The 27549-nt window shown below is 43.6% G+C and overlaps 1 protein-coding gene across 5 annotated transcripts in view; it reads right to left on the bottom strand.

Annotated features, from left to right (window-relative positions):
- Nucleotides 1–382: 382 nt before the first annotated feature.
- LOC135912966 (condensin complex subunit 1-like) overlaps nucleotides 383–27549 on the bottom strand; it is a 75094-nt gene continuing 47927 nt past the window's right edge. For all 5 annotated transcript variants that reach the window (XM_065445587.1, XM_065445586.1, XM_065445590.1 and 2 more), the window contains exons 20-33: nucleotides 23397–23529; nucleotides 21972–22047; nucleotides 19001–19174; nucleotides 16298–16575; nucleotides 15737–15842; nucleotides 14953–15076; nucleotides 13929–14084; nucleotides 13120–13297; nucleotides 11806–11900; nucleotides 10669–10749; nucleotides 9814–9965; nucleotides 9692–9729; nucleotides 4397–4487; nucleotides 383–887 (exon numbers count right to left, since the gene is read on the bottom strand). In XM_065445587.1, coding sequence (XP_065301659.1) covers nucleotides 700–887; nucleotides 4397–4487; nucleotides 9692–9729; nucleotides 9814–9965; nucleotides 10669–10749; nucleotides 11806–11900; nucleotides 13120–13297; nucleotides 13929–14084; nucleotides 14953–15076; nucleotides 15737–15842; nucleotides 16298–16575; nucleotides 19001–19174; nucleotides 21972–22047; nucleotides 23397–23529 — 1870 coding nt within the window. In that variant the 3' untranslated portion in view covers nucleotides 383–699. The remainder of the gene's footprint in view (nucleotides 888–4396; nucleotides 4488–9691; nucleotides 9730–9813; nucleotides 9966–10668; nucleotides 10750–11805; nucleotides 11901–13119; nucleotides 13298–13928; nucleotides 14085–14952; nucleotides 15077–15736; nucleotides 15843–16297; nucleotides 16576–19000; nucleotides 19175–21971; nucleotides 22048–23396; nucleotides 23530–27549) is intronic.

Below are 27549 nucleotides of genomic sequence, written 5' to 3'. Positions count from 1 at the left end.
GCATTCGCATTCACAGTGGCGCCGCGCACGATCTGAAGTGGTCCACGTGGTGTGCCTTAAACTCTTTTATGGATGCTGACGGATTTCCCTATTTTGTTGTTTTCTTTGCTACAAGTGCTTTTCTTTATTACTTTTGTTTGTTCGCAGCATCGGGTCGTCCATCGGGTTGCAAAATAGCCGCATACATCTGTTTATTTATTTATTTCTTTATTTATTATAACTTCCAGTTTCCATCGTTTTTGAAATCACCTCTGGGTCAACAATATGACTAGACAGCGGTATATGCTAAAGCGCACCGTTTCACAACATACCGTGCCATTCACACACCTCTACTAATATTCTTCCAAAAACGCTTTTTTTTTATTTTGTGGTAATAGTTTGATGATTTGAAGAGAAATGAAAGGTCAGAGATCTACTTTTTAATTTGGTGTTGAAACCTCAGTACAGGCATGTCACTCTGACATTATGGATTTCAAGAAATATCTTCATATTTCAGTCACTGTGGCTCAGCGAAAATTCTTTATGCTTGCATCGAGTATTGACACTCAACTCCTGAGGAAGACGACCATGCGTTAATGTAATGGTGCACCCGCTGGTGAGCAACGATGTCATGCGAGTGACAGCATCTACATCTTTTTTTCGATCTTGAGCACAGCTGCTCAGGCTATGCCTACTCAAGCCCCAGGAACTCACTCATCATCACCCATCTAGGTTTCGCTGCTGTCGCTGCACTGTGTTCGCACCTAACTCTGCCCCCGTGGCAGCACCTTTCGCGTTGGCGGCAGACGCAAGGCCTTCTCCTCTTTCCTCCTCACTGCTCTCGGAGAGGCGCGACATTTTCTGGCATTTTCTGTTGGCTTGTGCTGCTGTCTTCCGATTTCTTGGTTCTGTGTGTAAAAGGACAAAATTAAAGGAATGAGAGAGGACAACAAATATGTTTCATACACTGACAAACTGTTATTTGCCGGCAGCCATTGTGAACAAGGCACCATCCTGCCAGTGTGGTTGCAAAATAGCTGCATACATCTGTTGATTTATTTATTTATTTATTTGTTTATTTATTTATTATAACTTCCGGTTACCATCGTTTTTGAAATCACCTCTAGGTCAACAATATAACACTAGACAACGGTATATGCTAAAGCGCACCGTTTCACAATATACCGTGCCATTCACACACCTCTACTAATATTCTTCCAAAAACGCTTTTCTTTAAATTTTGTGGTAATAGTTTGATGATTTGAAGAGAAATGAAAGGTCAGAGATCTACTTTTGAATTTGGTGTTGAAACCTCAGCGCAGGCATGTCACTCTGACATTATGGATTTCAAGAAATATCTTCATATTTCAGTCACTGTGGCTCAGCGAAAATTCTTTAAGCTGCTAAATTCAGCGCTGGTTCATTTGGAATACAATGCAGTCCCTATTGACTGATAGAAAGTCAACAAGGCCTAAGACGCCGTCAATATCTGTGGTATCACGGCAAGCTGGCTTACGAAAGCCTATTCACATGGTACAAATGCACCTTTAAGGTAGTACAGATTGGCAATTTATTGATACAGCAGAAATTAGTATTTTTTTTTTCTCAAGTGTCTCTCTAACTCTCCAAAGTACAATGGTTGGAGCAGCCAACCACTGTTCTACAGTCAAGCCTTGTAAAGAAGCCACATACAACACAAAAATACAGTAAAACCTCATTCATACATTTTAGAAAAAAAACTGCGAGAGAAAACATACTAACCAGGCAAATGTACGAGTCGAAATTACTAAAAACATTTGAAAGACTCAACTATTGTTGACTTGGCGTGGTGACTCAGTGGGTGTGGTGTTAGGCTGCTGAGCACGAGGTCGCGGGATCGAATCCCGGCCACGGCGGCCGCATTTCGATGGGGGCGAAATGCAATAACACCCGTGTACTTAGATTTAGGTGCACGTTAAAGAACCCCAGGTGGTCGAAATTTCCGGAGCTCTCCATTACGGCGTGCCTCATAATCAGAAAGTAATTTTGGCACGTAAAACCCCATAATTTTTTTTAACTATTGTTGATATCTATGTAGCGCGAAGCGTCGCGCGGATCGTTGTAGCACGAGACGGCTCGGCGTGCGTCGAGCTGGAGGTGCTCCAGCAGCACGAGACGCGTTTTGTTGTTTTCCTATTGGGCGCTGTTTTAAAATAATGATGGAAAACCGAAACGAAATCGAGCTGGTGGGCAACCCCGAAACTACTGAAACACTTTTCCGTATCAGTAGTTTTGTTATCGTGTAGTGCTGCGCTGATTTTGCTCGCTAGCGAAACTCGCACAAACTACAGGTAGCAGAGACTTCAACTTCCATGTGATGTTGTGGGATGCCCGAATGGTCTACGCCACTTGACCAAAAAGCAGCTGCAGCGGTGAATACACCGCTCTGTCTTCGCTCGGTACTGTCATCTGTCAGGTGCCATTTTACTCATCGAAGGCAGCAAAAGGTGGTGATGACGTCTGCAACGTCGCCACTCCTCCGACTGGTTGGCGGGAGATTTGAATTTCAAAAAATATGTTCGGACCCTTCAGATGCAATTTTATCGTAAACTAAGTCTTTTCTTGGCAAGAAAGAAGTGTTGTGAGGTTTTTGGAATGGTATTTAAACAGCCCACGTTGACTTAGTAATTGCCTTTAGTGTCCCTCTAATGTGAACTTATCAACGAGGTTCTGCTGTACTTCCGTCATATCTATTATTCATGCGCCAATAATGTCGACAAAAACAATTTCATGATTTCGTGCATATGTGAAAGAAATGGAAGTGGAAATGGAAGACTTTGATGGGCCATCAAGAACCCTTGTGTAAATTTTGGAGGCTCGTTTATGGCTTGATGACACTACATGAACAATGCTACATTACAGACATGTTTTGTAGCAACATTATTATGCAACCATGTGATCAGTGTGATCACACGTGTTCAACAAGGCATGCCCCAGCCGCAGACCAGTTAATTAAACCTTTGGCCAAAATGCTCATGCACATCCAAATTAACTAGCTTTTGTCGCATATTTTGCTACCAGAATAACATATTTTGAGTTTTTTCGCTTTGCTGTAATCAATATTGTTTTGGATAGCAGTAGAATACACATGAAAATAAAGCATGGCCAACCAAATATACAGTCTTCCATAATTCCACCCTGATGGGATGAAATTGATCGAATTATCTGGCGGGTCGAATTAAACAAGTGCAGCAAAAACATCAAAACACACCACTGTTTTATTTGGCAGTGTTTGCCAGATTCTAACATGTGCCCGCTTTCTAAGAGTAACGTAGAAAGTTAACATGCAAATTAAATTAAGATTTTCATATAAAGGAGAACTCTAAAGCACGCCCCATTTTCTAGGAATAAAAATGGGGAAGAGTGCAATATGTGTTGCATAATAGTGGCTGGTTTCCTAAAGTCAGTTTCGCCGCAACACAGTTTTGTAATGCAACAAAGCATATAAATGCGGCTTTCAACCTAATTATCTAGGGGGGGGGAGAAGAAAAAGAAGAGGCGCGTGTTAGAACCGGGTGCATACCACAATCAGACATTGTGAGCTACCGTTACTGGTGGAAAATATTCCTAGGGCAGGCCGTAAGTATGTGTTTTCGATGGGAGATGACGTACATTTAATGCATGCACTGTCGCTTAAACTCTGCCGAGACAGACGTTGCCCTAAAGGGTTCGTCATTGGGGTCACCACAGGGGTCAGGGGCGTGCATGCTGACTGGTCAAGTTCGAATTATCTGGCAAACGCCAATTTTGGGATTGAAATTACGAAAATTTGGGCCCATAAATATATACATGGGCGCTAGCCGGCACCTTTGGTCGGGATCGAATTAATCAACAAACCAAATAAACTTAATGGAAGTCTACTGTACTTACTTTGTTAAATCTGATATTTCATTACATTGGAATTCAAATCTATACTCTAAATTTTCTTTTTTTTTAATTTTAGCCAGTTCTAGTCTTGACCCTTTGTCATCAATGTATACTATTTTTAAACCTGTCTATTATAAATGTACTATCCTGATGACAGCCCAGCACCTTATGTGCACCTAAAGGTCAAAATGCTATGGCAGAAAATAATGATCAAGAAATGTTTGACCATGCAGAAGGTAAAGGTGCATACCTGCTATTTTTTTTACAATTCCATCGTGTGAACTGCTTAATTTTAGAGATTATGAACAACTGTCGTCTTAACCCGAGTAATTGTACGATTTTTCATTTGTGTCTAACTAAAGAGAATCGCCTGCTGGGAACGGGTGCCTGTGTCACTGCCTTTTGCTATATCCTGCAAGCTCTGAATTTAGTTGCTTTTTTTCGAATCTGATTGGAAATTAGTTGCCGCAAATTGAAGGGTGCAGCCGCTTTCTTGCACAAGACTGCTTACTTTGCCGCTTGGTCCTCTGCACCAGCTCGCTCTCGGTGAGGCCCTTGTTCCGAAGTTTTTCGACCAGGCCTTCCAATTCCTCGAGAATCACCTGCAAAGGAAAACGGGAACCTTGTTCGCCACACTTTCATCATTTTGTATGGATAGAAGGCAACGAGAAATGGAAACCCTCTAAATTGGCCTAACGTGCTGGTTTGTGCACAAAACACATCAGAGCTGCACCCCTGTCTTTACAATTACTTGATATGTCATGAAAGTTACAGCCGAGCAGTATGCTTGAGTGCACAGCCCAATGGCAGCTCAAGCCATAGCAAGGCAAGTCCTATAAACATTCTCACAGAACACTGTCAAATTCTGCCATGCTGCCACGTCAGTGATGGTAAAGAATCAAACATTACTAATACTGTAAATCAAGAATTTAATTCTTTATTCAGTGAACTAGTGCCCAGAAAAACAAGCAAAACTCAAATCGTGATGACAGCAGTGAACAAAGGCGTCTGTCATTGAATCAGAACTTGCAATTCAAGTCCATCCTCTTTTTATAGTATATCTATCACGCGGATGCATTTGCTGTGTGTTGGAGAACACGCAACAAGGTTCGTGTAGCATGTGCAATCTCTTTAGACAATACTCTTTTGCTATCAAACTGGCAACAGTGCTCAAGAAATTTGGGATACCGTAAGCTTGTCTTCTGCCAAGCAATAACTTGTTAACAGTTATAAAAAGGGGAAAAACAGTTGCTAGCAAAAAGCAAAACAATGTACTAGTGTGTATGCATGATATTAATTGACCACTTGCAGAAGTCGGAGTGCCACCTAGCGCGAAAAACAGGAAGCTTGCGCCTCGCCGCTTGGTTGGAAAACATCTCGGCTCCAGCCTTGCTTTGGCACGGCGGCATCGAGTGGCGACGTTGTGTTTGCAGAGCTTCTTTCACGTTTTGTGAAAGCGTCTACGTTCTTTGGTAGTTGCCATATATGACCTGCCTTAAATATGATTGAAGAGGACTTCATTTTCTTGCCGTTTTTGCAAATGGGACGGACAACTGACTTCTCAGAGTGCTGGATAACGAGCGACAATGCGTGTGGTTATCTTCATGCCAGCACTTCGTCCGTTTGTCAGGCACACCGCCGATGAGCTTTAAAAAAGAGGGTTAAGTTAAGCACATAAAACTTAACGTAAACACCGTGGACCCTCCACTTGGCCTCGTAGGAGCTACGTACACGCCATCCATGAAGTCGGGCATCTACGTGGTTACAGCATAGTTCACAAAAGCCATTGGCGACATTGCCGGAGAGCACTGTGAATGTGTGGCCGGATGAGTGCGTTATGCCTGTCACATTCCCCGAACTCTAAGTTGTTGCATGGAACAATAGATGTACACGTTCTAGCTTGCAAATTTGATATTCATATCGTGCTGTTTCGCCAAACTGCGGTGTTGCATGCTTGTGGTTTACGAAGCCGTATACCAAATTTCGCATGCGCGATATGTACGCGGTAAGTTATTCAGTGTGTTTTTGCAAGCGCTAAGGCCTCAAAGCTTACGCCAACCTATTTTATTATACGTTCTATTAGCTTAAATATGGGCAGCACGTGCGTCCGCAGGCCAGTACGCTCCCGCTCACTCGCGAATACTCATCAAGGCAGATAGTTTGACGCATTGGTTCGAAGTCATGGTGGAAGAGGGCGCAACACAACTGACATGTGCGGAAAAAAAGAAGACGAGTGCAGACTCACAAATGACATGAAGTACATAGACTGGCCGCATCTGTTTGCGCCGTTTTTCACAAATCGCTTAATCGTACTCGCATATCACTCAGTGACGAGCGCGAAGGAAAACTGCATTCTTTATATTTTACAGCCTCAGCGAGCCCTGCCAGCACGTCACTGGCCTTCTGTTCAGCATTTCAGAACTGGCAGGAGATGACAAGGGAATAGAAGTCGTCTGCATAAGCCACAGATCCTAGAATGCACTGTTAGCTGCCACGGCTTGCCGTCCGGGTTCGACCACTTCACCGCTGCCGTCCACAAACTCCTCCACATTAACCTTCGCGGGCGGCAATCTGAAGAAATTACTATTTCCATTTCCATAATAATAGCTTGTGCACCCGAAAGCGACTGAGTTGGCCGGCATGTCACGCCCGAGCTGCGCAGTTTGCTTTCCAACCACGGAGACGGCGCTCATGAAGCGCCGCCCCACGACCGGTTTTGGTGCATGTGCAGTCGTACTTCTGCAAGGGGTCAATTCTGGCATATCAAATTCTGCCCTATGAGCCAATCGGAGCTGACAGAATTTCAAATTCGGTCACATGCCTTTCCAAATTCACCATCCTTTCGGTTCTGATCAGCTCACAGGATAGCTATGCCTAATCTGATTGGGTGAAAACACCAATGTGGTGGAGTTACACAATACGGCAGAATTTGACAATGTTCAAAACAGCATCGCAGGTACTTTTCAATCTTCTGTTTTGGCTGTGGTCACTTGTCTGTTCCTCGTCTCTCGATGTCTCCCTCCTTTCTTATCTTTCTACCCACCCCACTCCCCGAGCGTAGGGTAGCAAACTTGATTTAAAAAATTAAGCTAAATTCAGGGGCATTATATGCCAAAACGACAATGTGATTGTGAGGCATGCCGTATTGGGGGACTTCGTGTTAGCCTTGACCGCTTGCGGGTTCTTGAATGTGTACCCAAATCTTGGCACACAAGCATTTTGTGCATTCCATCCCCCTTCGAAATGCGCCCGCTGCAGCCGTGATTGAACCTGCAACCTCGAGCTCGGTAGCACAATGCTATTACCGGCGAGAATTTGGAGTGGCGCCCTCTCGCAAGTGACGTCACAGCCACGACGCCGCTCGCTGCGGCTGCTCAACTGCCACGCGCTCGTTCCCTTCGTGTATGCTTGAGGTACGGGTGGCTCAATCCGTACTTATTGAAGCGTATGACGGCTTATTGCTGCTTCCATGCCTGAACCACAGTTAAATCTTCAAAAGCGCGTGAGTAGATAAAATTTGCTGCTCGGATATCGCAAGCTATGTACCGTTGACGGGGTCTACTGGTTTTACAATGCATATATGCGCCATGTCTGTCCACAAATTTTGCGCAAAAAGAATGTCTGCAAATTCAACACGCGAAGTTGTGTGTGATGCTTCGCTAAACACTTAACATTCCTTTAGTATTTAGCTATGAGAGACATTGTATTTTACATGGAAGAAAAGTCTTGTTAATTGCCCTGGCGTAAACATGTTATCCGTGTTAGACACTGCCCAGCGAAGCTGTCGTCATGATTCTTATTACTCTGGTGAGTTCTTCTAGTCAAATATGGCCATTTATTAATGCGTAGAAGAAAGAGTTAGGCGCGCATTTCTTATGAAACGTTTGCTGCTACTTTCACCCCTCTCTGAAACAGGCCTCCAAAAAACGAATTGCTCATGACTGCTAACACGACGGCGCGCCATGTAGACTATTTGTATAGTTAATTCAGAAATACATAGTAGCAATCACGTGAGGAAAAAGTTTTGTGGTTAAGATCGAAAGCAAATCAATTGCAAGCGATGAAATGTTTCATGGTGGCCCTCAGTAGCCTTTATCGACAATATGGCACACCCTCACGCAAAGGTAGCAACCGACTATCGCTATAACGAGGCACGCATTGTTCGCGAAACCCATCAGATCACTACAACTTCGAATTGAAACCATAAAACATTTTTGCGACGCCAATTGGAATGCCTAAAGTATTTTCGAATTAGTACAGCGCAGCTTAGATTGCCTAGGAGAGGAAAATTCAAGCACCTTCTGTCTCACCAGGTCTCTAACCAGCGTTTAATTATACAAACAGGGAACTATTCGCGACGTCGGTACATAAAAGAGAACTTCGCAAACCTTCATAAAGAAAACACTGCAAGCCTTACATATCTCACTTGATTTTTGGCCCTCCACCGGAGAATTATGATATCTTAAGTATGTCCCATACTACTAATGATTGATGCTTCTTCTTTTTGGCTGCAGCCATACGCTCCAAAAGGCATATTTCACTAAAAAATTTGGGCCGAGCAGCCTGTGTCAGTTCACCAAACAGATTTGTCATGTACATTCCTCTAGCAATAAGCACCAGTAAATTTCTCAAGATAGTCTAACGTGTAGCACGGAAAAGGGAATATATATTAGTACATTCGCTTTTGTATTCTACAAATAGTTCTAAGCCTTCATTAGCTTTACGTCAAGTTACGGGCACCTAAAATAAGCAAGAATCGCCTAATTTTGAGAAACAGTTAAAGAAGCAAGTGGTGCTTGCAGAATCTAAACTGCAGTGTTAGTCAAGTGCTCGTGTTACTGCCGAGCGTTTCTGTGAAGAAATGTAAAAATTCGATATTGTACCATGAACCACTCGTCGTAAGCAAACCTTTTATAGCGGATTAAAATCGAGGTAACTGTTGTAGAAGTCATATCTAGCCAGCGTTTCTGGCATATTTGTTGCACCGCGGCAGGTATGGTATCATAACTGGATTCTTATGTGCTACGTTTTTGCGGTTGTCGATCCGCGCATGAAAAACCCGCAGTGGGCTGGTCTGCGCTCCTTCGGCTGGCACTGTAGCGTTGCCTTTGAGAGCTGCATTGTCGTATAACAAATGAGCTCTTTAAATAAATTTTCGCGAATGAAGACATCGTAAAAATATATTTGAGAGACCCGCCATAAGTATACAAGCAGAGAGAACGAGCGCGAACAAACGAAAACACATCAGAAAGCGCCCAGATACCGCTTGAACTGTAGCAGACGACAGGCGCGAGTCCGTGCCCTGACGTCACCCGAGCGGCACTCGCAGCGCCCCTGTAGTTCGTTCTCGGGGCTAATAGCCACTAAGCTGTCATGATGGGGCAAACGGGTTCTTTTTTTTTTTCGTTCTTGTCAACTTCTCTTTCTCCTTTCACTTCCCTCTCCCTCTCTTTGTTTATGGTTTGTTCCAAGTGTTGTTTGGGCAAACCTACAAATCTACAAAGTTGAAAACTTTGCCATGAGTGGGCAAATAGATTTTCATGAAGCAATATGCCTGGCTCAAAAGCAACAGTAAAGGCGATACATATCCTTGAACTGTAAAATTAAAATGAGAAAAACCGTAAGGGGACCAGTGCAATACGTCCTTAGAGGGAAGCCTTTCATAAGAGATGTCGCTGTGTTGGCTATGAATGCCCAATTCGGAACACTGCTCTTGCAAGGAAGAAAACTATGTACGTGCATGTCACAAGATGGCTGCTGTGATTATGAAGATATACTGACAACTTATTTTTTTAGAAACACTCACCTTAACGTCTGCTTTCATTACCTGCGCTTTTTTCGCATCTGAAATTAAGAACATATATTGTGTGAGGAACTTTGGGTTAAAGCTACAACTGCAGAATGATAAAAAAAAAAAAGACATCTCACTTGATATAATGCCTGTGATGCTTTTGTAGACCGCATCCACGTGCATCTTGTCCGCAAAGCAGACCATGTTTTCATGTAGCTTCTTGATGCCCCGTTCTCCAAAAGGAATGAGCGACAAGCAGTATGCAAGGTTACGCCAGTGGCGCTCCGTCCTGCAACAATACGCACAAGCAATTGCACATATCAGATTGCTGCACAAGGGTCTTCAAAACACCTATACTATGTTGGCACGTCTATAAAACAAACATGCTCTTCATGACACAGAAAGTTAACATCTAATGTCAACATTATAAACGCGAACTAATGATGTGTAATGAAAACCTAGCCGCAAGCATCATAGCAAAGCACCACACAAACATAGCCACGAGCATGAGACATAATGTTTACGCTTACTGTGGTATGTGACATGATCAAGAGATGTGCATCCACATAGGACAACTTGCGTACGTGCCAGACAGTGTTGGCAACATTTTTCGGGGCAAAATCACTGGATCGTAACTCAGCACTATTTGGCCAAATACTACTAAGTGACAACGATGATGATGTTGAGTTGCTTGGAATATTGCTTTTAATGTTTAAATTGTATATAGACATTTTTCTTAATTATATTTTAAAACTACCATATATTTTTAAATTACCTTCCACTGGTAAAAATGTAAAAAAGAAAACAGCCTCTCAGTTTAAGATTTCACTTTGCAAGATTGTGCTTTGCAATAAAAAGCAGCACCCAGATACCTCAAACGTAAGTTCTAGAAGTAGTAGAAGTAGTAGTATAGTGGTAGTAGTATCAGCAGTAGCAGTAGTAGTAGTAGTACTATCAGTAGCAGCAACAATATCAATAAAAAATATATTTACGTCATAAGCATGAATCTGAAGCACAGCTTCTCCGCAAAGCTTTCAAGTTGTTTGTCTTTGCTGATGCATGAGAAGAGCAGCCTGGAAGAGAGAGAGGGAAAAAAAGTTTTAGAGTAGTGACCCACATTCTTGGGTCGGTAGGGGAGTTGTATATGATATCACGTTACAAACACAGCACAACTCTACTACAGTAACCCAATGAACTGTAAAAAATATGCTTGTAACTAACAAAAGTAGCAGTCCCATTTGAATTCCTGTGCTGTGGTGAAAACAAAAGCAAATGACCCACAATATGGTGAGACCTAACAATGCTTTTAAACATTTCATAACTGTATTCCCTATAGCAACCATTGGTCTAAAAGCTGAACCTTGTGTGTTGATCCTTACAAGCTGAATGCTGCATAATTGGGTAAGGCATGTATGAAACATTGGCTCGCATGTGCTGAAACTTCACGTAAAGGCCACATTTCAGGATTATGAAATTTAATGCAGTGTATTGCTGCATTACTTGGTTTGCTTCGTCCAGAATAACTTTAAGTACACATCACCTGGAGCAATGCCGCCTTAAAGAAAAAGAAAAAAGAGGGAAGGCGGATCATTTTTACAGGCACAAAATGGTGGCGACGCCTGTCATTATTACGGCAAAACACTGCACATTTTGCTGTTACCATTTCGAGATGGTTCCATTTTTAGGAAGAGGGTGCCACATCGGTATCTTTTGCTGCACGGTAATGTCTTGCAGTAAACCAACTGAACACAACAAGAGCTTCCAAGCTTTGGTCGTGACCAATAAACAATACATCAGGTGCCTTAAATGATGGACACAAGCAGAAGCAGCTATAAAACGGGGGGGGTCGACCTCCCAATATTTCCTCCTGACCTCGCCCCCGCCCCCTCCCCCCCCCCCCCCCCCATAGAGTTCTAAGTGACAGAGTGTCTTCCTGCAAACCCAACAAACATGAAGAGTCTTGCTCTGCCCTACCAACAAAAAAAAATCCTCGTTCTGTCTCAAAATGCAAGCCATTCTCAAAAGTTTGCAAGGATTTGTTTTACGGTAAGCAGTGGGACTTGTCTATAAGACAAAGTGCTGTACTACATGATTCTCAAGAATTCATACTACTATAAAAATATGCTTACTTCATGACAACATGGAAATTGTTTTCGTCTATGCCATGTTCTTCATCCGATAAATGGCTGATGATGTCGGGCAGCAGGTTGTACAAGGCATTTCCCTGCAGTATTTAAAAAACACATGGGACATGTTTTCAGCTGCAAGAGCAGGGCAGATTTAAATTGACAGTAAACAGGGTCGACACTCGAGTTGATGACGTGAACAATAAAAAGCAGGAGTGCACTGTTTCACTACATTTTGTTTTGTATCCTTTTTTTAAGCTGCTCTTTACAATGTAAGGATAGCAAGTCTGCTTTCCTTGTATTGCCTTTGCATTTGTCTGTATTCATTAGCTTTATGAACATTTAATTGAGGTTTTACTTTATGCACATCTGAAATTCCATGTTTGGAAGCCACAGCGCACATTAACAAAGTGCGGTAAAAACATCCACTGTCTGATGTGCACGTACTGATTTAGTCAACTCCTGTAGTTCTGTTGGCAAGTTTGTCACACCAAGTGGACCAATGATGTACATCCTTCAGCAAAAATACATGGGCTACTCCCTGCTCTCAACGCATATGTTGTTTGGCTAGGTGGTTTGGTTCCAGTGGCACTCCTGATGATCCAGACCTCTGGATAGCGAGTACTATAACTTTTTTTCATGCTTCAGAGTGTTAGAACTTATGACATATGAAAGAAACTCCCCTGAACAGCCTATGGTAAGTCTGGCGGTCGCAGGCAAAGTAGCCTGTATACTTCTGACAAAGACTGTACACGCTACACAATGCATTAAACAGGCAGCGGGGCACGAGTGTTACGAAACGACACACACCCCAGTTATGGTGTCAGTGAGGGGTCACTGACCCCTTACAAGGGATCTTGAGGACTTCAGCTAGTTATGAGTGATCCTCACTTTTTGGTTTGGCAAATCAGTTCAGCAAATCCTGCAGAACTACATTTGTAGTTTCGTGCTACACTCACATGGATGACAATTTTTCCCCTTCACTTTCTGGTTTTATGACGAACCCTCCTTGTCATGGGTATTTTACCATCGCCACTTTTCAAATAGCTTCTTGCATGCGCAAAACGTCAAGCATTTTTCTTATTTCACAACAAAGATAGCAATACAGTCTGTCATCATTACATTTATTAATGAATTATATTTTCCGCACAATCAGTAATAGTTCTATGTTTTAACCATGTTACTGAAGAATATTACGTGAAAGAGTTTCGCCATTATGCAATTTCTTTCAAGAAAATGAGCTTAAAGTGTTAAATAGCAGAACAAGAGGTTAGTTTCTTCATGAGACTAGTAAAACAGATCACAAATACAACAAACCTTGCTCCCAATTTCAAAGAAGAAGTTCCGACACATCTCTGCAAGTTCAGCATCCTTATCCATAACCATGGCAGCAATGTCCGAGATCTGACCTTTGACCTTGATCATGTCGTTGAGAATGAGGAAGCTGACTGTTTTCAACGTGCCCATCTTGACGTCTCGTGACGGGTCCTGCAACCTGTTTTTGTTCAAAAAGACAACACACACTGACACTCTGCTTGAGCACGAGCTTACGCAGAAATGCGATTCTTGCTTACTAAAGAGGTCAAAGTGCGAGCTTTAACAATTCGAAATGGCACAGTTGGTTATAAGGGGCACTGTAGTGGAAGTGCTCAAGAATAATTCTGACCATTTGGGACTCTTTAATGGGCAGCAAAAGCACGTGTAGGAGGGTTTTTTCACTCTGCCCCCACCTGAATGCGGCTGGGTTTTGGAGCCAGGACCAAGTGTCCAGCAGCAGAATGTTATAGCCACCGAGCCTCTGTGGCAGATGATCCTTGCTTACAGCAGCAGCTCAGAAATGCTTTCTAACGAATACTCTTCATGGGGTTAACGCCGCGACAATGGACTGAGAAATGCAGCAGTGAAAAATTTGTGGTTAATAATTTGAACTGCCTTGGGCTCTTTAATTTGCCAGTCAAAGTATAGTGCATGAGCATTTGAACATTCCACCTCCACTGGCTTTTTATTAAGATGTAAAAAAAAAGAATAGAGAGAGAGAGAGACTCAAGTCTCTCTCTATAAGCAAGAGCACAGTGGGGATGATTAAACGTGGGAAAAGTTGTACAGCTGGTCGGCAGTCAACATACCGGGCGTAGATCTTCTCTGTCCAGGTATGCAGCAGATTAGGAAAGCGGATGGTGAGGTCACCCACTGCCACAACCAGGTTTGTGCAGATCGTGGGATCTGGCGAGTTCTCCATGATGTCAAACAGCAGGGCCAAGTGCTGCTTACAGAACTCAGCACTGCACAAAAAAGGCGGCAATAGAGGGCGGCATGTAGTGCACCTAGAGCTGCATACAGTTATCAAGCCAGAATAAACACAAACCTGTGTGTGGTGTGGTGCTGTGTTGTGTGTGTCAGGGATAGAGTATACTCAGTGCTCACTAATGCCGCGACAAGAAATGGGGGGGGCGAGGGGGTTACATGCCAAAACCATGTTCTGATTATGAGGCACACCGTAGTGAAGGACTCCAGAAATTTCGACTACCTGCAGTTCTTTAACATGCACCTAAATCTAAGTACACAGGTGTTTTCGCATTTCATCCCAATGCCACGACGACAAATGATGATTTGATACAAAAAGTGTCCTGCCTCGTTTGTAACTATTCACTCTCCCTTTTGGAATGATGCACCCATAGTTGGTGTCAACCTAAGATTGTACATTCAAATGTCTAACTAATTTGTCTAGAAGCACCAGTCAATTATGGTTCACTAATTTCTGTAACACCACAATGGTGGCAAACTTTTCAATATCAGCATCTTTCGGGAACTACGTTTTGCAGCATGGACACACAGAGAGCAGGTGCATTAAGATATTTGTGGCCAGAGCTTGTGTTCTGTTCACACACAAGCCATTTGACAAGCCATGTTGAATACATGGCTTGTCACTGAAAACAGTCCTGACTTCGACGGAGTACTACTGCTGAGCCCTTCACAAAGATACAGGTAAGCAAAATCGCACCATAGCTGTTCTGACAATTTCGACCGGATGATCAAGAGCTCTTGCTCATAGCTGCGGCACCCAGCAGCAGGATCTGCCACAAGCATTTGCTGAAGATGACGACCACGCCTGTTTGTAATCGTGCAAAAAAAGGGGCCATCAATACTAACTTGATCAACATCAGTTTGGCCAGTGCAAGGGATGCGACAGTGCGCACACCTTCGTCCGTGTATGTGCTCTGTTCGGTGACGACGTGCACCACAAGTTTGCTCCAAGTGCCTAGAGGATTTTCCTCTGCAAATGAGGAAAGAAACCATCAAAATCATTTCGTTCCTAAGCACAGCAAACAAACAGTGAGAGCTGCCCACATGGCACTTACAGAAATTGTACAGATGCATTAGAAAGGGGGCGAGTTTTTTTTTTTCAGTGTGGCATCAGAAAATGAAATTGTAGTATAATCTCATTACAATTCAGCGGGTCACAAGAGATAATAGAAGTGACAGTAATAACAGTGACAACTACATTAATGATTACATGCATTAGTACAATTGTATACCAAATTGTAAATCATGCTGTTTTTATAGCGAACCCCTGTGTACAACCCAAAATCTGTTCTAACGGCAGGCACATTGATTTGATACACAGCGGACTCTCTTTAAACGGAACCTCAAGGGGCCCGTAAAATTGGTTCTGTTTATCAGGAGTTCCATTTACTGAGAGACAAAGCTGAATACAACTGCATCAATACAAAACTAACCAATCACGAGGATGGTGTTCCGTTCAAGAGGCAGCTCCATCTAAGCGATTTCCGTTTGAGATTCCACTGTACCTCTATTACAGCTAACTGGAATCCAGATAGTTATCACGGTCTGGTGTAATGAGCTTACACTACATGGCCAGATCGTTAAACAACAGTGTCAGGCCAATCTGCACACAGAGGGAGATTGCGCTCACCGCTCAACACCACTTTGTCCAACAGGTCAACAATATGCTGTGCATTCATGTCATCTGCCATTTGACCCAACATCTCGTTGTCAGCCTTCTGGCTGTCAGGCCCTTCCTACAGAAAGAATGCAGCCCAACAGTGAATGAGAGTGGTTTATGCAACATTCTTCTGAAACAAAGACACAGCCTGGTGAATCACACACTTTGTAAACACGATGTTACAAAAAAGCAGTTCTGGGAAACGAAGTCACAGTGCCAAGCAGCAAGCCACACAGTGCAATTAGCCACCAAACAAAGCACACCTAACTCATGTTTACTTTTGACTATTTTTGCAATGAAGCATCAGGGAAAAAAAAATGCTGCAACATCTTGTGGTGCAAGAAATGATAGAGCCCATTTAATTTTACCCCGAAAGGCCATTTTCAATGAACTGGTTTTGTTATAAAACATGGTGACAGCGCATTGCTCAAGTGAATAAACATGACCCTACAGCTCATGCAATAAATACGGCATGGCCTAGCCATGATATGCAACTTGGTAAAGCTTGACACAGCGGCTAACGTGTCTCACCTGGCTCAGGGTAAGGAAGTGTCTGGTTGCAGAGAACGACTGCCACTTTTGCTTCACAACCTGTTCTTTCTGGTCCTTGACGGCCTCCCGCTTCCATTTCAGCTGAGCAAACACATCCACGTCGAGGTAGATGAGCTGTCGAAGTGCCACCTGACCGACGCAAGCCAGGGTACGCGACAGCAGCAGGCTTGAACACTCAAACAAAGGTGTCTGGGGCGATTCCTCCACTGCCATTTCTCCGTTCTCTTCTTGCAAGTTTTGAGAATCTTGTGGCTTTGCTGTGTTACAGAAAGATGGGCATGATGCTTGGTGAGGCTAAAACGATGTAGCAAGGTTAGTAAAAGAGAGACAGGGACAAAGAGACATCAACATTATTTACAACCAGCTCTTTGTTCGAACTGTTGGCATGGTTACAGCTGAACCCAGATTATATCGAATGACAGTGTATACACCGAACACATGAATTCTCCACTTGGAAATCCTGTGTAATAGTACGGAAAGCTGTACGCTAGTAATGAACTCCTGTTAGCCGCTACATTCCACGTATTAAAGGCTGTGCTGCACCCACGCAAGCGTGCTGTTCCTAAAGGGATCGTAATCACTTTTCGCACCCTCGAAAATATTTTATGCTGACAAATGCGAAATGGCACTGTTTGGCATACTGTGCTGTCAACCAAGACATTGACCCTGAAGAGCAGTACGTACCATGGAGACACAATGAGCAATGTGCAAACTGCGGCCATTCGTTATCGGCAAAAGCAGATCCCCAAGCTGCTTCAAGAATGTGAAAAGCTTCCCGGTCCAATACGCATTCCACGAAAAAGTGTGGATGACATCCGATATTTTGACTGAATGGCTCCAGGCATGGCATCCCAAACTGGGGATGCCTGCTCTGCTGGGTTTCGTCTTGTGGACAATGGCATTTCGCAAACATTTTAGGTTTCCATGAAGAGCTAAAGCAAATTCAATCCCAATCCTCACTTGGATGGATTTTAAAACTGCAGTTTCGATTTAACGAAACCACCGCACACCATATCCGCACTTCACGGAAATAGCATCATGGAAGCAGCGTACCAGACTCATCGCTGTGGGATGAATGCACCAAATGAACATGTTTCATTCATGCTTGCAGGGTTAACTTGAATAGGAATGCACTCGGGTGTTCTGCAAGCTGAAAGCCACTTTTTAATCCAACAGCATCTGCAAGTGTCAGTAGGCGCCGACACAGCGCAGCCATAAAGGAAGGGTTGAGAACGAAGGGACAGCAAGGCGTCGAGTGTGGACTGCAAAAGAAGTGATGACGACCAGTTCCAAAAGAAAGCCGTTTCATAAATCGATACTGAACACAAATGCCTGATTAAATAGTGGCCGATGTACGATGATCGGCCAGGATAGCATTTAAACAGCGTATTGTACAGACGTGCAGCCAGGGGCATCCACGCAAATTCCGCGGTACAAGTGCGCTGATGGCAACAAGGCACATATCCATACTGACTGGTCTGCTTCCGCATTGTGTCCATTTCAACTTAATCCTGAATAAAATTGCACGAGCACTCTAACACACATGAGGCATACCGTAGTCTTACATTTGAGTGACATTTAGTGTTTTTAGGGTTAGCGCTGTGGTTATTACCTCAAAGACCACTCCGTAGTGCGAGCGACTTGGAGCATTCTTGTGCAAAAATTAGATAGACTTCTGTGCGCTCGGTAGATTCTCACTTTTCATGATCTCGAAAAACTGCGAGTCATACGGAGGTTTCAATTAAGCTTTATGTTCTGAATTATCAATATATATCTATTTCACGTTACCCTTCGAGTTCAATATGCTATTCGCATTCGCACAAAGTGCAAAAGAGTGCATACAGTGATTTTAATGAAGCTTGGCACAAAGCCTGCGGTTGGTATGAAGAAAGGAATCGTTATGGCAACCTATTGAGGTTCTCAGGGATGATGAAGAGGCAGTTGCGAATGTATCAATGCAGTAAAAGTTTGGATTCAACTGAATCTCGCATGATGCTACAAATAAAATCTGATCCACGTTCCTCACAAGCGAAGAAAACATCATCGTGGTCCAGGCATCAAACTTGTGACTACTGTTTGAATGTGGCTATTACTCTAAACCAATTAAACACGGTACACTGCATTTGTATTATCTGCATCCTCAGTGGTGGCAATCAAACAACATCTTTAGACAGTTGTCTTTGAGCGTTCTAAAGTGCTCCCAGAAGGCTGACCTTGTTCGGACAGCTAAAGAAAGATATTCCGGCTAAATTCAAATGGTCCTTTTTGATCACCCGACTCCAGATCAGGGTGCCGGGAGGCGCTCCGAGTATTGCCATTGGAGCCGCTGATAAAGCTGGTTTGTTTCTGGTCACAGGGCCCTGCTAGTTTTCGTGTTTGCATTGGCAAGGAGGGTACTTGCTTTGTTCACCCAAACGGCGATTTTCATTCACGTGCACTGCTATCGCTGCCGCGTTTCACATTTAAACGCAGCCAGTGGTGGCAGCACTGGCTGCACTACAGGAAGTTCTCTCTGCTTTTGCTTTCGCTTCTTTCACTGCTAGAAAAAGCAGCCGGCTGTTTGACTGGCATAAATCATCTCCTGCATGGACACAGAGTATCTCTGCAACCTGTTCGCTTGGATTTGGAGGATTACAGTGAGTGTCTGAAGTTGACAAAAACTCTAGCAGGTTGTTCACTTGCCTTCTGCCACACCATTGACTGCCGCATGCTGCTGGCACTGGGGCAGCAACCTCTCAGCCAAACCGTGCAGAATAGTGCTGGCAATTTCGGCTGGCTGCGTGGCATACTTGTAGATCACGTCAAGTGCCCTCTCCATGGTGGGGATCCAAGCAGTCAGGCTGGTGTCGGTAAATGCTGCAAGAGTTATGCGCGAGTTATGCACTGCAGTCACAAGAACAGGTGAAACAATGAAAAAATGCCTGAAGGACTTGGTTGCTTTTCCTTGCACACATCTTGTCCAAATAGTTTTACCTGCATCACACATTTAGAAGTTGGTAAGAACAAACTTTGGTTGCAAGCTATACGTGAATTTAAACTGGCTCCATGGCAGTCATAATAGCTGTGGTGGCTTTCCTCAGAGATATCCCATTAGCCCTACCTTGCATCAGCCCACTCACCGCTAGTCTAAATCAGAATACTCCAATAGGAGGCAGCACTGAAAGTGGTGTTGACTGAAGATGCAGGAAGAAACTGTTTCCAGAAATTTTCCTTGCCAGTATAACTGTGCAGATGTGCTTGTACAAAGATCCCAGTGCTGTTTTATGCAATCATTAGGTGTTCACATGAGTCTTGTCAAAGGGATCAGGGAAGGAATTATGTGTGATGTTTGCAAATTTTCACTCCATTCCCCACCGTCTCTCACATGCATTAAAGTTGTAGAAACATACAAATGTGAGCTAACTGATAAGTGAGTGTAATGAAAAATGCTTCAGTGACTGTGGAAACACTGAAAGGAAAATATATTGCATAAGTGTAAAGTTACAAAGAAAACCCTGTCTGCATTCCTCGCAAAGACAACTTTGCAGCTGTAGCTTCAGAGCAAAGCTTTACCGAATACCAGTAGAGCGTTTTGTGCCTTTTCCAGTAAGCCATTGTCATGCCCTTTTTCGTTATACATACTTAGTTACGCTGAACTACCACTAAAAAGTTTTCCCCATGAAAGGTTTTGCAGCAACCAGCCTCTACTCAGCTGTAGGGGACCTCTAGTGGCTTTCAAACAAACAGTTGCCCTTCATTGCAGGATGTTTCGAGTACTTGAGCCACCTGGTGATGTGACATTGCTGTCCCTATGCGGCAAGGAAGGAAACATTTATATTGTGTGAATAAGCCTTCGTACAAGTGAATACACAAAATGCATGCATTTCCTTTTCTGAGGTATGCATAAAAGGAGACACGGTTTATATGTAAGGACATGTTACACATGCAAATATGTTAAAACAATCGCAAGAACAACATTCTAGTAGTGGTGTGTGAACATTAGAAACTTCGAATATTCAGTTCGAATTGGTTAGTATTTGATTAGACTTGGAAAGACGCTTTTACTATTTGAAATATACAAACCTCAAAAATGACTGTTCTGTTCTTTAAGTCAGCTTCGCTGCACTACAACTTCCCAATGCAGCGAAGCATACAAGCTGTACTGCGGAGAAGCATACTTGCCGTGCAGTGAAGCACATCAAACATAAGAAGGAGGCAGTGGCCCAGTGCCCCTGCTGGTGCTTATGGCTACTTGACACTATCAGCTCAAGTACCCACACTGTTGCCTCTTCACGCATCTGGACAACACCAGCCGTCATGTGGAAATCTCTGTCTACTACTAATCTGGCTAAGCACCTAAAAGCATGGTTTCTAAACTACAATTTGACCAAGTAGCAAGCAAGCTTGGCAATGCATTTGGACTCTCATGCTAAAGTAGTTGAGTACCACCACGATGCTTCAATGGCAACCTGGTTTTACAAGCCGGCTTTAGAAGAAGCAAGCAAAGTTTCAACACCAAGGAACTCAGAAACGTCCTCAACAACAAAAGCTTCAGAAGAGGCTCCTTTCACTTTAGCACTATGGAAAGATTTTGACGAGCTCATCAACCAGCAACAATTTCCACTTGCTAGTGGCAGCAATATTCAATGCCGCAAGCACAGTTTGAGAGGTATATGCATGATCAAATTTTGCACCAAAAAGAAGATCCATGTGAGTGGTGGTATAAGCTTGGTGCCAGCTGTTGGCTTTGCTTGTGCAGAGATGCCTGCTGATACCAGACACTAGTGTGTCCAGTGAGCAACTCTTTTCAATGTCTGAAAGAATTGTGACAAGTAGGATGATGTTGCTGCTTCCCGAACATGTTGAGCTGCTATCCTTCATGACAAAATTAAGTAACTGCAGTTATGATACTGTCCAGCAAAAGTCTCATACTAGAGAATTTTGTTGATCACAAAGCATAATTTTTCTGTACATCGTTTGCTATGCAATAAACTTGGTTTTTTTTTTCGTACCTCTGGTTGGTGCATTGCATTTTTGCAGCACCAACAGTATATTCGTATTTGAAAAATATTCTATTCGATTCTCACTTGGTTTTCATTATTTGAATTTGCGATGAAATTTAAAATTTCATATTCATATCGCACACCCCTAACCTCTAGTGTATCCAATCAGGTGATCAGTATTTTTCTTTTTCTCTTACTTTTTTTTTCTTTAGAAACATTTGACACATGCCACTGTTTGGAAAATTTTCACATTCAATCGATCATTTTCATGTGGATACTGGTCAGCCACGAGATGCCAAAGTAACTGAATATGGCTCAGCAAAGCACCGTGTATTTCGCCTCGTAGTGTGACCACTGAAATTGAATTAAAGGCTGTGCCTAGGAGCTTGACAAAATCCCCGCAATTGTGCTCCAAAATGAATTCACAGAATGACGAAAGCGCAGTCACAAACCACAACCGCTTTAGTTTTGCACTGAAGTAGTTTTGTGCAGGCAGAAGCTTAAACAGTGAGAGCTAGTTGTCGTTTGAGGAGGTCATCACACTGTTTGAAGCAAGAACAGTTGGTTTGTGCAGGCTACTGCAACAAGCGATTATGAAAGCACAAAGCACATTTACTTCAGACAGATTTGCGTGCCTGCGTGAAATGCTGAAGACTGTAATGAACACTTACTTTCCAGGAGAATGTCTTGGAGCTGAACGAACATGCTGTGAGAATTTTCAAAGCGTTGCAGTGGGGCCTTCCCAGCCTAAAACAGACACAAAATGCAGAGGAAGGGGTTAATATCATAATAAGCACGTGTTAATATTTGTCCAAATTACTCCTTGTAAGCACAAGCATGGTTCATTTGTGTTGCTGCCCACTTACTGCAACCAAAGCAAGAAGCTCCTGTCTAGCTGGCTGACAAGAGCCTTTGCTAATCGTAAGGTACACTGAAATGTGTTATACAAGGTTCTTTCTCAAAGTTCTCTTAAATATGTAAACCTTAGAGATGCTATGTACAATAGGACCTCATTGATACGATCCCATTTCATACGATTTCCCCGTGCCGGTGTCCGACCATACAGGCAAGCTTGTTTTACACTGGTTAATACTTTCCTGGAAAACACGATAGTTCGGCATTAGCGTTAAGCATATCGGCAAATTGCAATCGTATGATATGTTTTCCGGCTGCTAGATCCTATGTAAATGAGCAAAGGTGTGAGGCACATGCAATTGAGAGTAGTAGGCGCCTGAAGTGGCAATTGCGCATTAGTTTCAGGTACCAGAAAATCTCGTCACAAGTCCGTCACATGCCACCATTCACAGCTATTGCCGCCAACACGCTGCAACGAGCATCTTCGCTAAATATGTTTCCGAGCTCATCTGGCGTAGTGTAGTTGGAAGCATGCTGCACGGTTTTGATAGGCGATAAACCAAACATGCGGCAGTTCCCTGCTGCAGGTGGCGTGAAGTGACCATCATGTTTTGCTCTGGTGGTATCGTGGCACCGTATTACGGCCCTGCCCACCAGCCTCATTTAATTTTGGTTTCCCATAGTATTCTTGAAACGATACCATGCGTCTCGGGTCGCTTGGGACATTCGAGTTCGATGCATGTCGGCATCTCGTGCTGCTAAGATTCTTGTCGAGTGGGCATGTCAAAAACTTCCCACCAAAATACTCTGCCCAAGAAAGCTGCTGATCCAAGCCGGATTCGAGGAGCGCGAATGTAAGGTTGCTGAAGCTGCAAGAATGACAATGCGCATCTCGGGCCACTTGGGACCCACCAGATCGATGCACTTTGACATCTCGTGCTGCAGTGATCCATATAATGCTTTGAATTACATAGGTGTCAACTACAGTTGAGCCTGCTTAATTTTTTAGTGATTTCAGATCAAACGTTTTCCCAGTTAGTGCGTTTTTCTTCCAAAACGTATCAATGAGGCTCTGCTGTATCTAGCATATGTCTGCAAAGTAAGTCACATTTTCTTTGTACTAAAATCTATACCGTTTTGTCTAGCTACCGGTGAACACAGTGGTTCGATGATAAGTTAGTGGTACTTCAGGCAAATCGATGCATGCTGAACATAAGATGCTGATGTGTATTCGAAATTACCAAGTGAGTGCCGCCCATCTTCTGAATAATGCTGCACGTGTGCCTGCAGAAGTCAAGGTCAGCTTTCCCACGCTCGCCCAATCCGACGGAGATGAGGAGCTCCAGGTTCTTTGTGACCATGTTGCTATCAGCACTGCATGGTAAAAAAAGAAAAAACGAATGTGGTGGCAAAAAAACCTTTACGTGTAATGGCGTTCACAAAAGCAGGAGAAAACAGAATTGTTGGCACAGCAAGACAAAGCCCACAAGGGGGGGGTCACATGATGCCTGAGTGAATGTGGTGACATCACCCAGAAAGTGCAACAACTCTTTCACCTTTGTGGGAATGGCTCAGACAAGCAAAGTTTTGTGAAATCATTTTTACTGTGCAAGCTAAGACATACACAGACATATTTCATTAGTGTGAACAAATGAACCACATTATGACAAAGTTGCACTAGACACAAAATTACCTTTGTTATATTTGATATTCATTATGGAGTCAAACCTTTTGTAATGAACTCAATGCAGTTGAACCTCGTAATAACGAAATCAGCGGAGAATGCGAGAAGATTCGCTTTAGCAAGAATTTCGTTGGTGTGAAAAGAGGCAGCACAGATAGATAACGTGTCGCAGAATGAAACTTTACCGTCAAAATTTCGATAGGCTACTTTGGCAAGCTTTGCTCGAGGATACAGAACCACACTGCCGACAGTACAAAGTGCATCGCATCTGTCGATCAGGAGTGGCAGCATTGCCATGGAGCAGTATTCTCAGTTGATCACTTTCGGAGGTACGATCACTTTTCCCTGCAGGGGCGTCTGTGTCAACAGACGTTTGGTGTGTTGAGACACCACGTACCCGAGCACACGAGGGTTGAGCCGATGCTGAGTGTTTGGACCTTTAAGGCCCCCCCCCCCCCCCCCCCCCCCCCCCCCCCCGGCGGAGGCAAGACACCTCTTCGGCTTCGGCTCCACATAGACGGCACCTCCAGACTGACCCACCTGGAGGAAATCGGCAGTCGCCTTTTCCTGTTCTCCTCTCCAATCTTCGTCTTTCTCTCCCATCTTTCCTGTCTTCTCTTCACTTCTTATTAGTTCCGTATTTCCTGGCGGCAAGGGTTAACCGTGTGTGATATATTCAACCTTGGGTATATACATTAGGTTATAGTGGCACTGTATAGCTGGCGTCTGCAGGTTTCTTGGAACCTGCAGCGTCCGCTTGTTGGGCTCCGTGGTGGGTGGCTACCACCGCCACCGAATTTTGAAACCATCCAAGGGCAGAAGCGTTCCCGCGACTTTCAGATCGGCCCCTGAAAAGAGGTCGCACCGAAGCAACTTTCCAGTCCTCTTTAAAACCAAGTGAAGACACATTTCCGAAATACCATGTTCTTCATAGTGAAGGCAACACCACCATTAGAAAACTGTCACCATTCATAGTATCGAAATGCCTAGCAAACACAATTGGATCAGGTTACAAGGCCTCAAAGATGGCTAGCGCAGACCTCCTCCTTGAACTGACCAAGAAAGGTCAACTAGAAAAGCTCGCCGAACTCACCAATATCGGTGACATCAGAGTAACAATCTCTCCATACCGCTCACTCAACACTAGCAGGGGAGTTATATCTTAAGAAGACTTCTTGAACCTTAGCGACGAAGAGCTCCTCGAAGGACTTCAGGAGCAAAACGTAATTAAGGTTCAGAGAATCACACTACGACGAAATGACCAACAGATCCCAACGAAACATGTTATTTTGACATTTGGTAGTAGCACTGTCCCTAGTTCACTCGACGCATGATATCTGAAAATCAACGTCAGACCATACATACCCAACCCAAGGCGGTGTTTCAAGTGCCAGAGGTTTGGGCATGCATCTCAATCATGCAGAGGAAAGGAAACATGCACGAAGTGTAGTGCCAACGACCATCCACCTGGCAACTGCAGTGCTCCCGCACAATGTGTCAATTGCAAGGGCAATCATCCTACTTACTCGAGGAGCTGCCCTTGCTGGAAAAAAGAAAAAGAAATAATTGCAATCACAGTAAAGGAAAAGATTTCATTCTACGAAGCAAGGAAAAGGCTAGGGCACTTACCTCAAGCAAGCTATGCCAGTGTGACGCGGCAGGTGGCAGCGTCACACCGGCCTCAGGAATCTACAGGGTCCATTTCTGGTACCCCTGTAAAAACCCCAAACGCCCCCTTGGTGGCTGCAGCCAGTGCTGCTCCATCAGCAACAAAGACGGCCCAGCAGACCACAGTGCCGCAGGGCCCGAAGTTGAACCGTACCCCACGGCCCGAGACGCGCGTCTCGGCACCTGGCTCTCGATCGTCCAGCGCCTCGGAAAAGGCGATGGAGGTCGATCAGAAAACCCCAGCGTCATTGACGCCAAAAGACCCGCATTCCTTGGAGCGCTTACAGAAGGATAAGCATATTATAACTTCGCTGAGAAAAGGAAAGGTAACCTGAATGGTTAGCGCCTTTCATAACAGTAATGAGCTTTTAAATACATGTCACCTACAACGCGTAAGCTCACACACACAAGTAACTTTTTTTCCAATCCCAATAACATGGCTTTCATCATTCATTGGAATTGCAGAAGCCTAATTCACAATCTAGGTGACATCAAAGACATTATAAATAAGTTATCACCAGTGGCATTCTGCCTTCAAGAAACGAACCTAGGACCAAAGCATACAAATTTTCTTAAAGGCTTTACAGTCATAAAAAAGGACTGCGAAGTCGTCTATCAGGAAGTGTCGCTATTGTCGTTCAAGGTGGCATCCCTACACAGAACGTTTCACTAAATACTGCATTTGAGGCAGTAGCTGTCGCCGTTTTAACATTTAAGACTGTCACCATCTGTTCGTTTTACATCCCTCCCCGTACCCATTTCACAACTCGAGACATGGAAAATTTAATTAGCCAGCTGCCTAAGCCTTTTGTTTAAGTTGGAGATTTTAATGCTCATTGCACTCTTTGGGGCAGCGATAAGAATGACCAAAGAGGACAACTTATCGAAGATTTTATTTTAACAAACAGCATCTGTCTTTTAAATTCAGGTGCGCCAACTCATTTTTCACCGAATTCACATACTTTTAGCTGCATTGATTTAGGATTTTGCTCTCCGGATATATTTAGCGATTTTAAATGGGACGTGCTGGAGAATCCATATGGCAGTGATCATTTACCTGCTTTAATCCACCTTGCATCAACACTACCCATTATATCCCACAAACCACGCCACTGGAAGTTACAAATGGCCGACTGGGCTGTTTTTACGGAAAGTGCCAGGCTGGAGGAACTTACTTTAACAGACCTAAGTATTGAGGAAATTCATGAAAAGTTTACCAATTGCATAATTTTTGCAGCTGAAAAGGCCATTCCGCAATCTTCTGGCGTGGTTCGAAAAAACCTGAATCCTTGGTGGACATGTGAATGCATCGTAGCAAAAAAGCAGCAAAACATGGCTTGGAGGAATTTGACGCAGATACCCAACACAAAACAATTTTCTCAATTTCAAACAAGCCAAAGCGAAAGCTCGATTTATTCGGAGACAGGCGGAAAAATTGTCTTGGCAAAAATATGTATCTACAATTAATAGCACCGTCACATCCAAAAGGATGTGGGACCAGGTCAGGAAGTTTAAGGGGGACTACTCACCATACACGATACCCACACTCACACCTTCAGGCACTCGGACAACACTACAAGAACAAGCGAATATACTTGGTGAACGTTTCTATAACGTCTCTAGCTCAACTAATTATACAAACAAGTTCTTAAAATACAAACTGTCGGCAGAAAAAGAGAAACTACCAACTACTTGTATGTCAAGGGACGAAAACAACGCTCCATTTACGTTACAAGAGCTTAACAGGGTTCTCTGTGCTGGCAAGAAAACTGCAGTAGGTCCTGACCGGGTCCATTATTCCATGCTTGCACACCTGTCCCCAGCATCTGTAGATACTCTCCTTAAATTTTTCAACAAAGTATTTGAATCGGGAATCATGCCAAAAGGGTGGAAAAACGCAATAGTTGTGCCTTTTTTAAAAACAGGTCAATCCCTCACATCCCCAAGCAGCTTTCGACCCATTGCCCTGACAAGCTGTTTGGCGAAAACATATGAAAGTATCGTAAATGCCAGATTAACTTTCACGCTTCATATATGGAACT

The sequence above is a fragment of the Dermacentor albipictus genome, unplaced genomic scaffold (assembly GCF_038994185.2).
Source record: "Dermacentor albipictus isolate Rhodes 1998 colony unplaced genomic scaffold, USDA_Dalb.pri_finalv2 scaffold_13, whole genome shotgun sequence".
Classification (NCBI taxonomy): domain Eukaryota; kingdom Metazoa; phylum Arthropoda; class Arachnida; order Ixodida; family Ixodidae; genus Dermacentor; species Dermacentor albipictus.
This window is presented reverse-complemented; position numbering and strand designations above follow the sequence as displayed.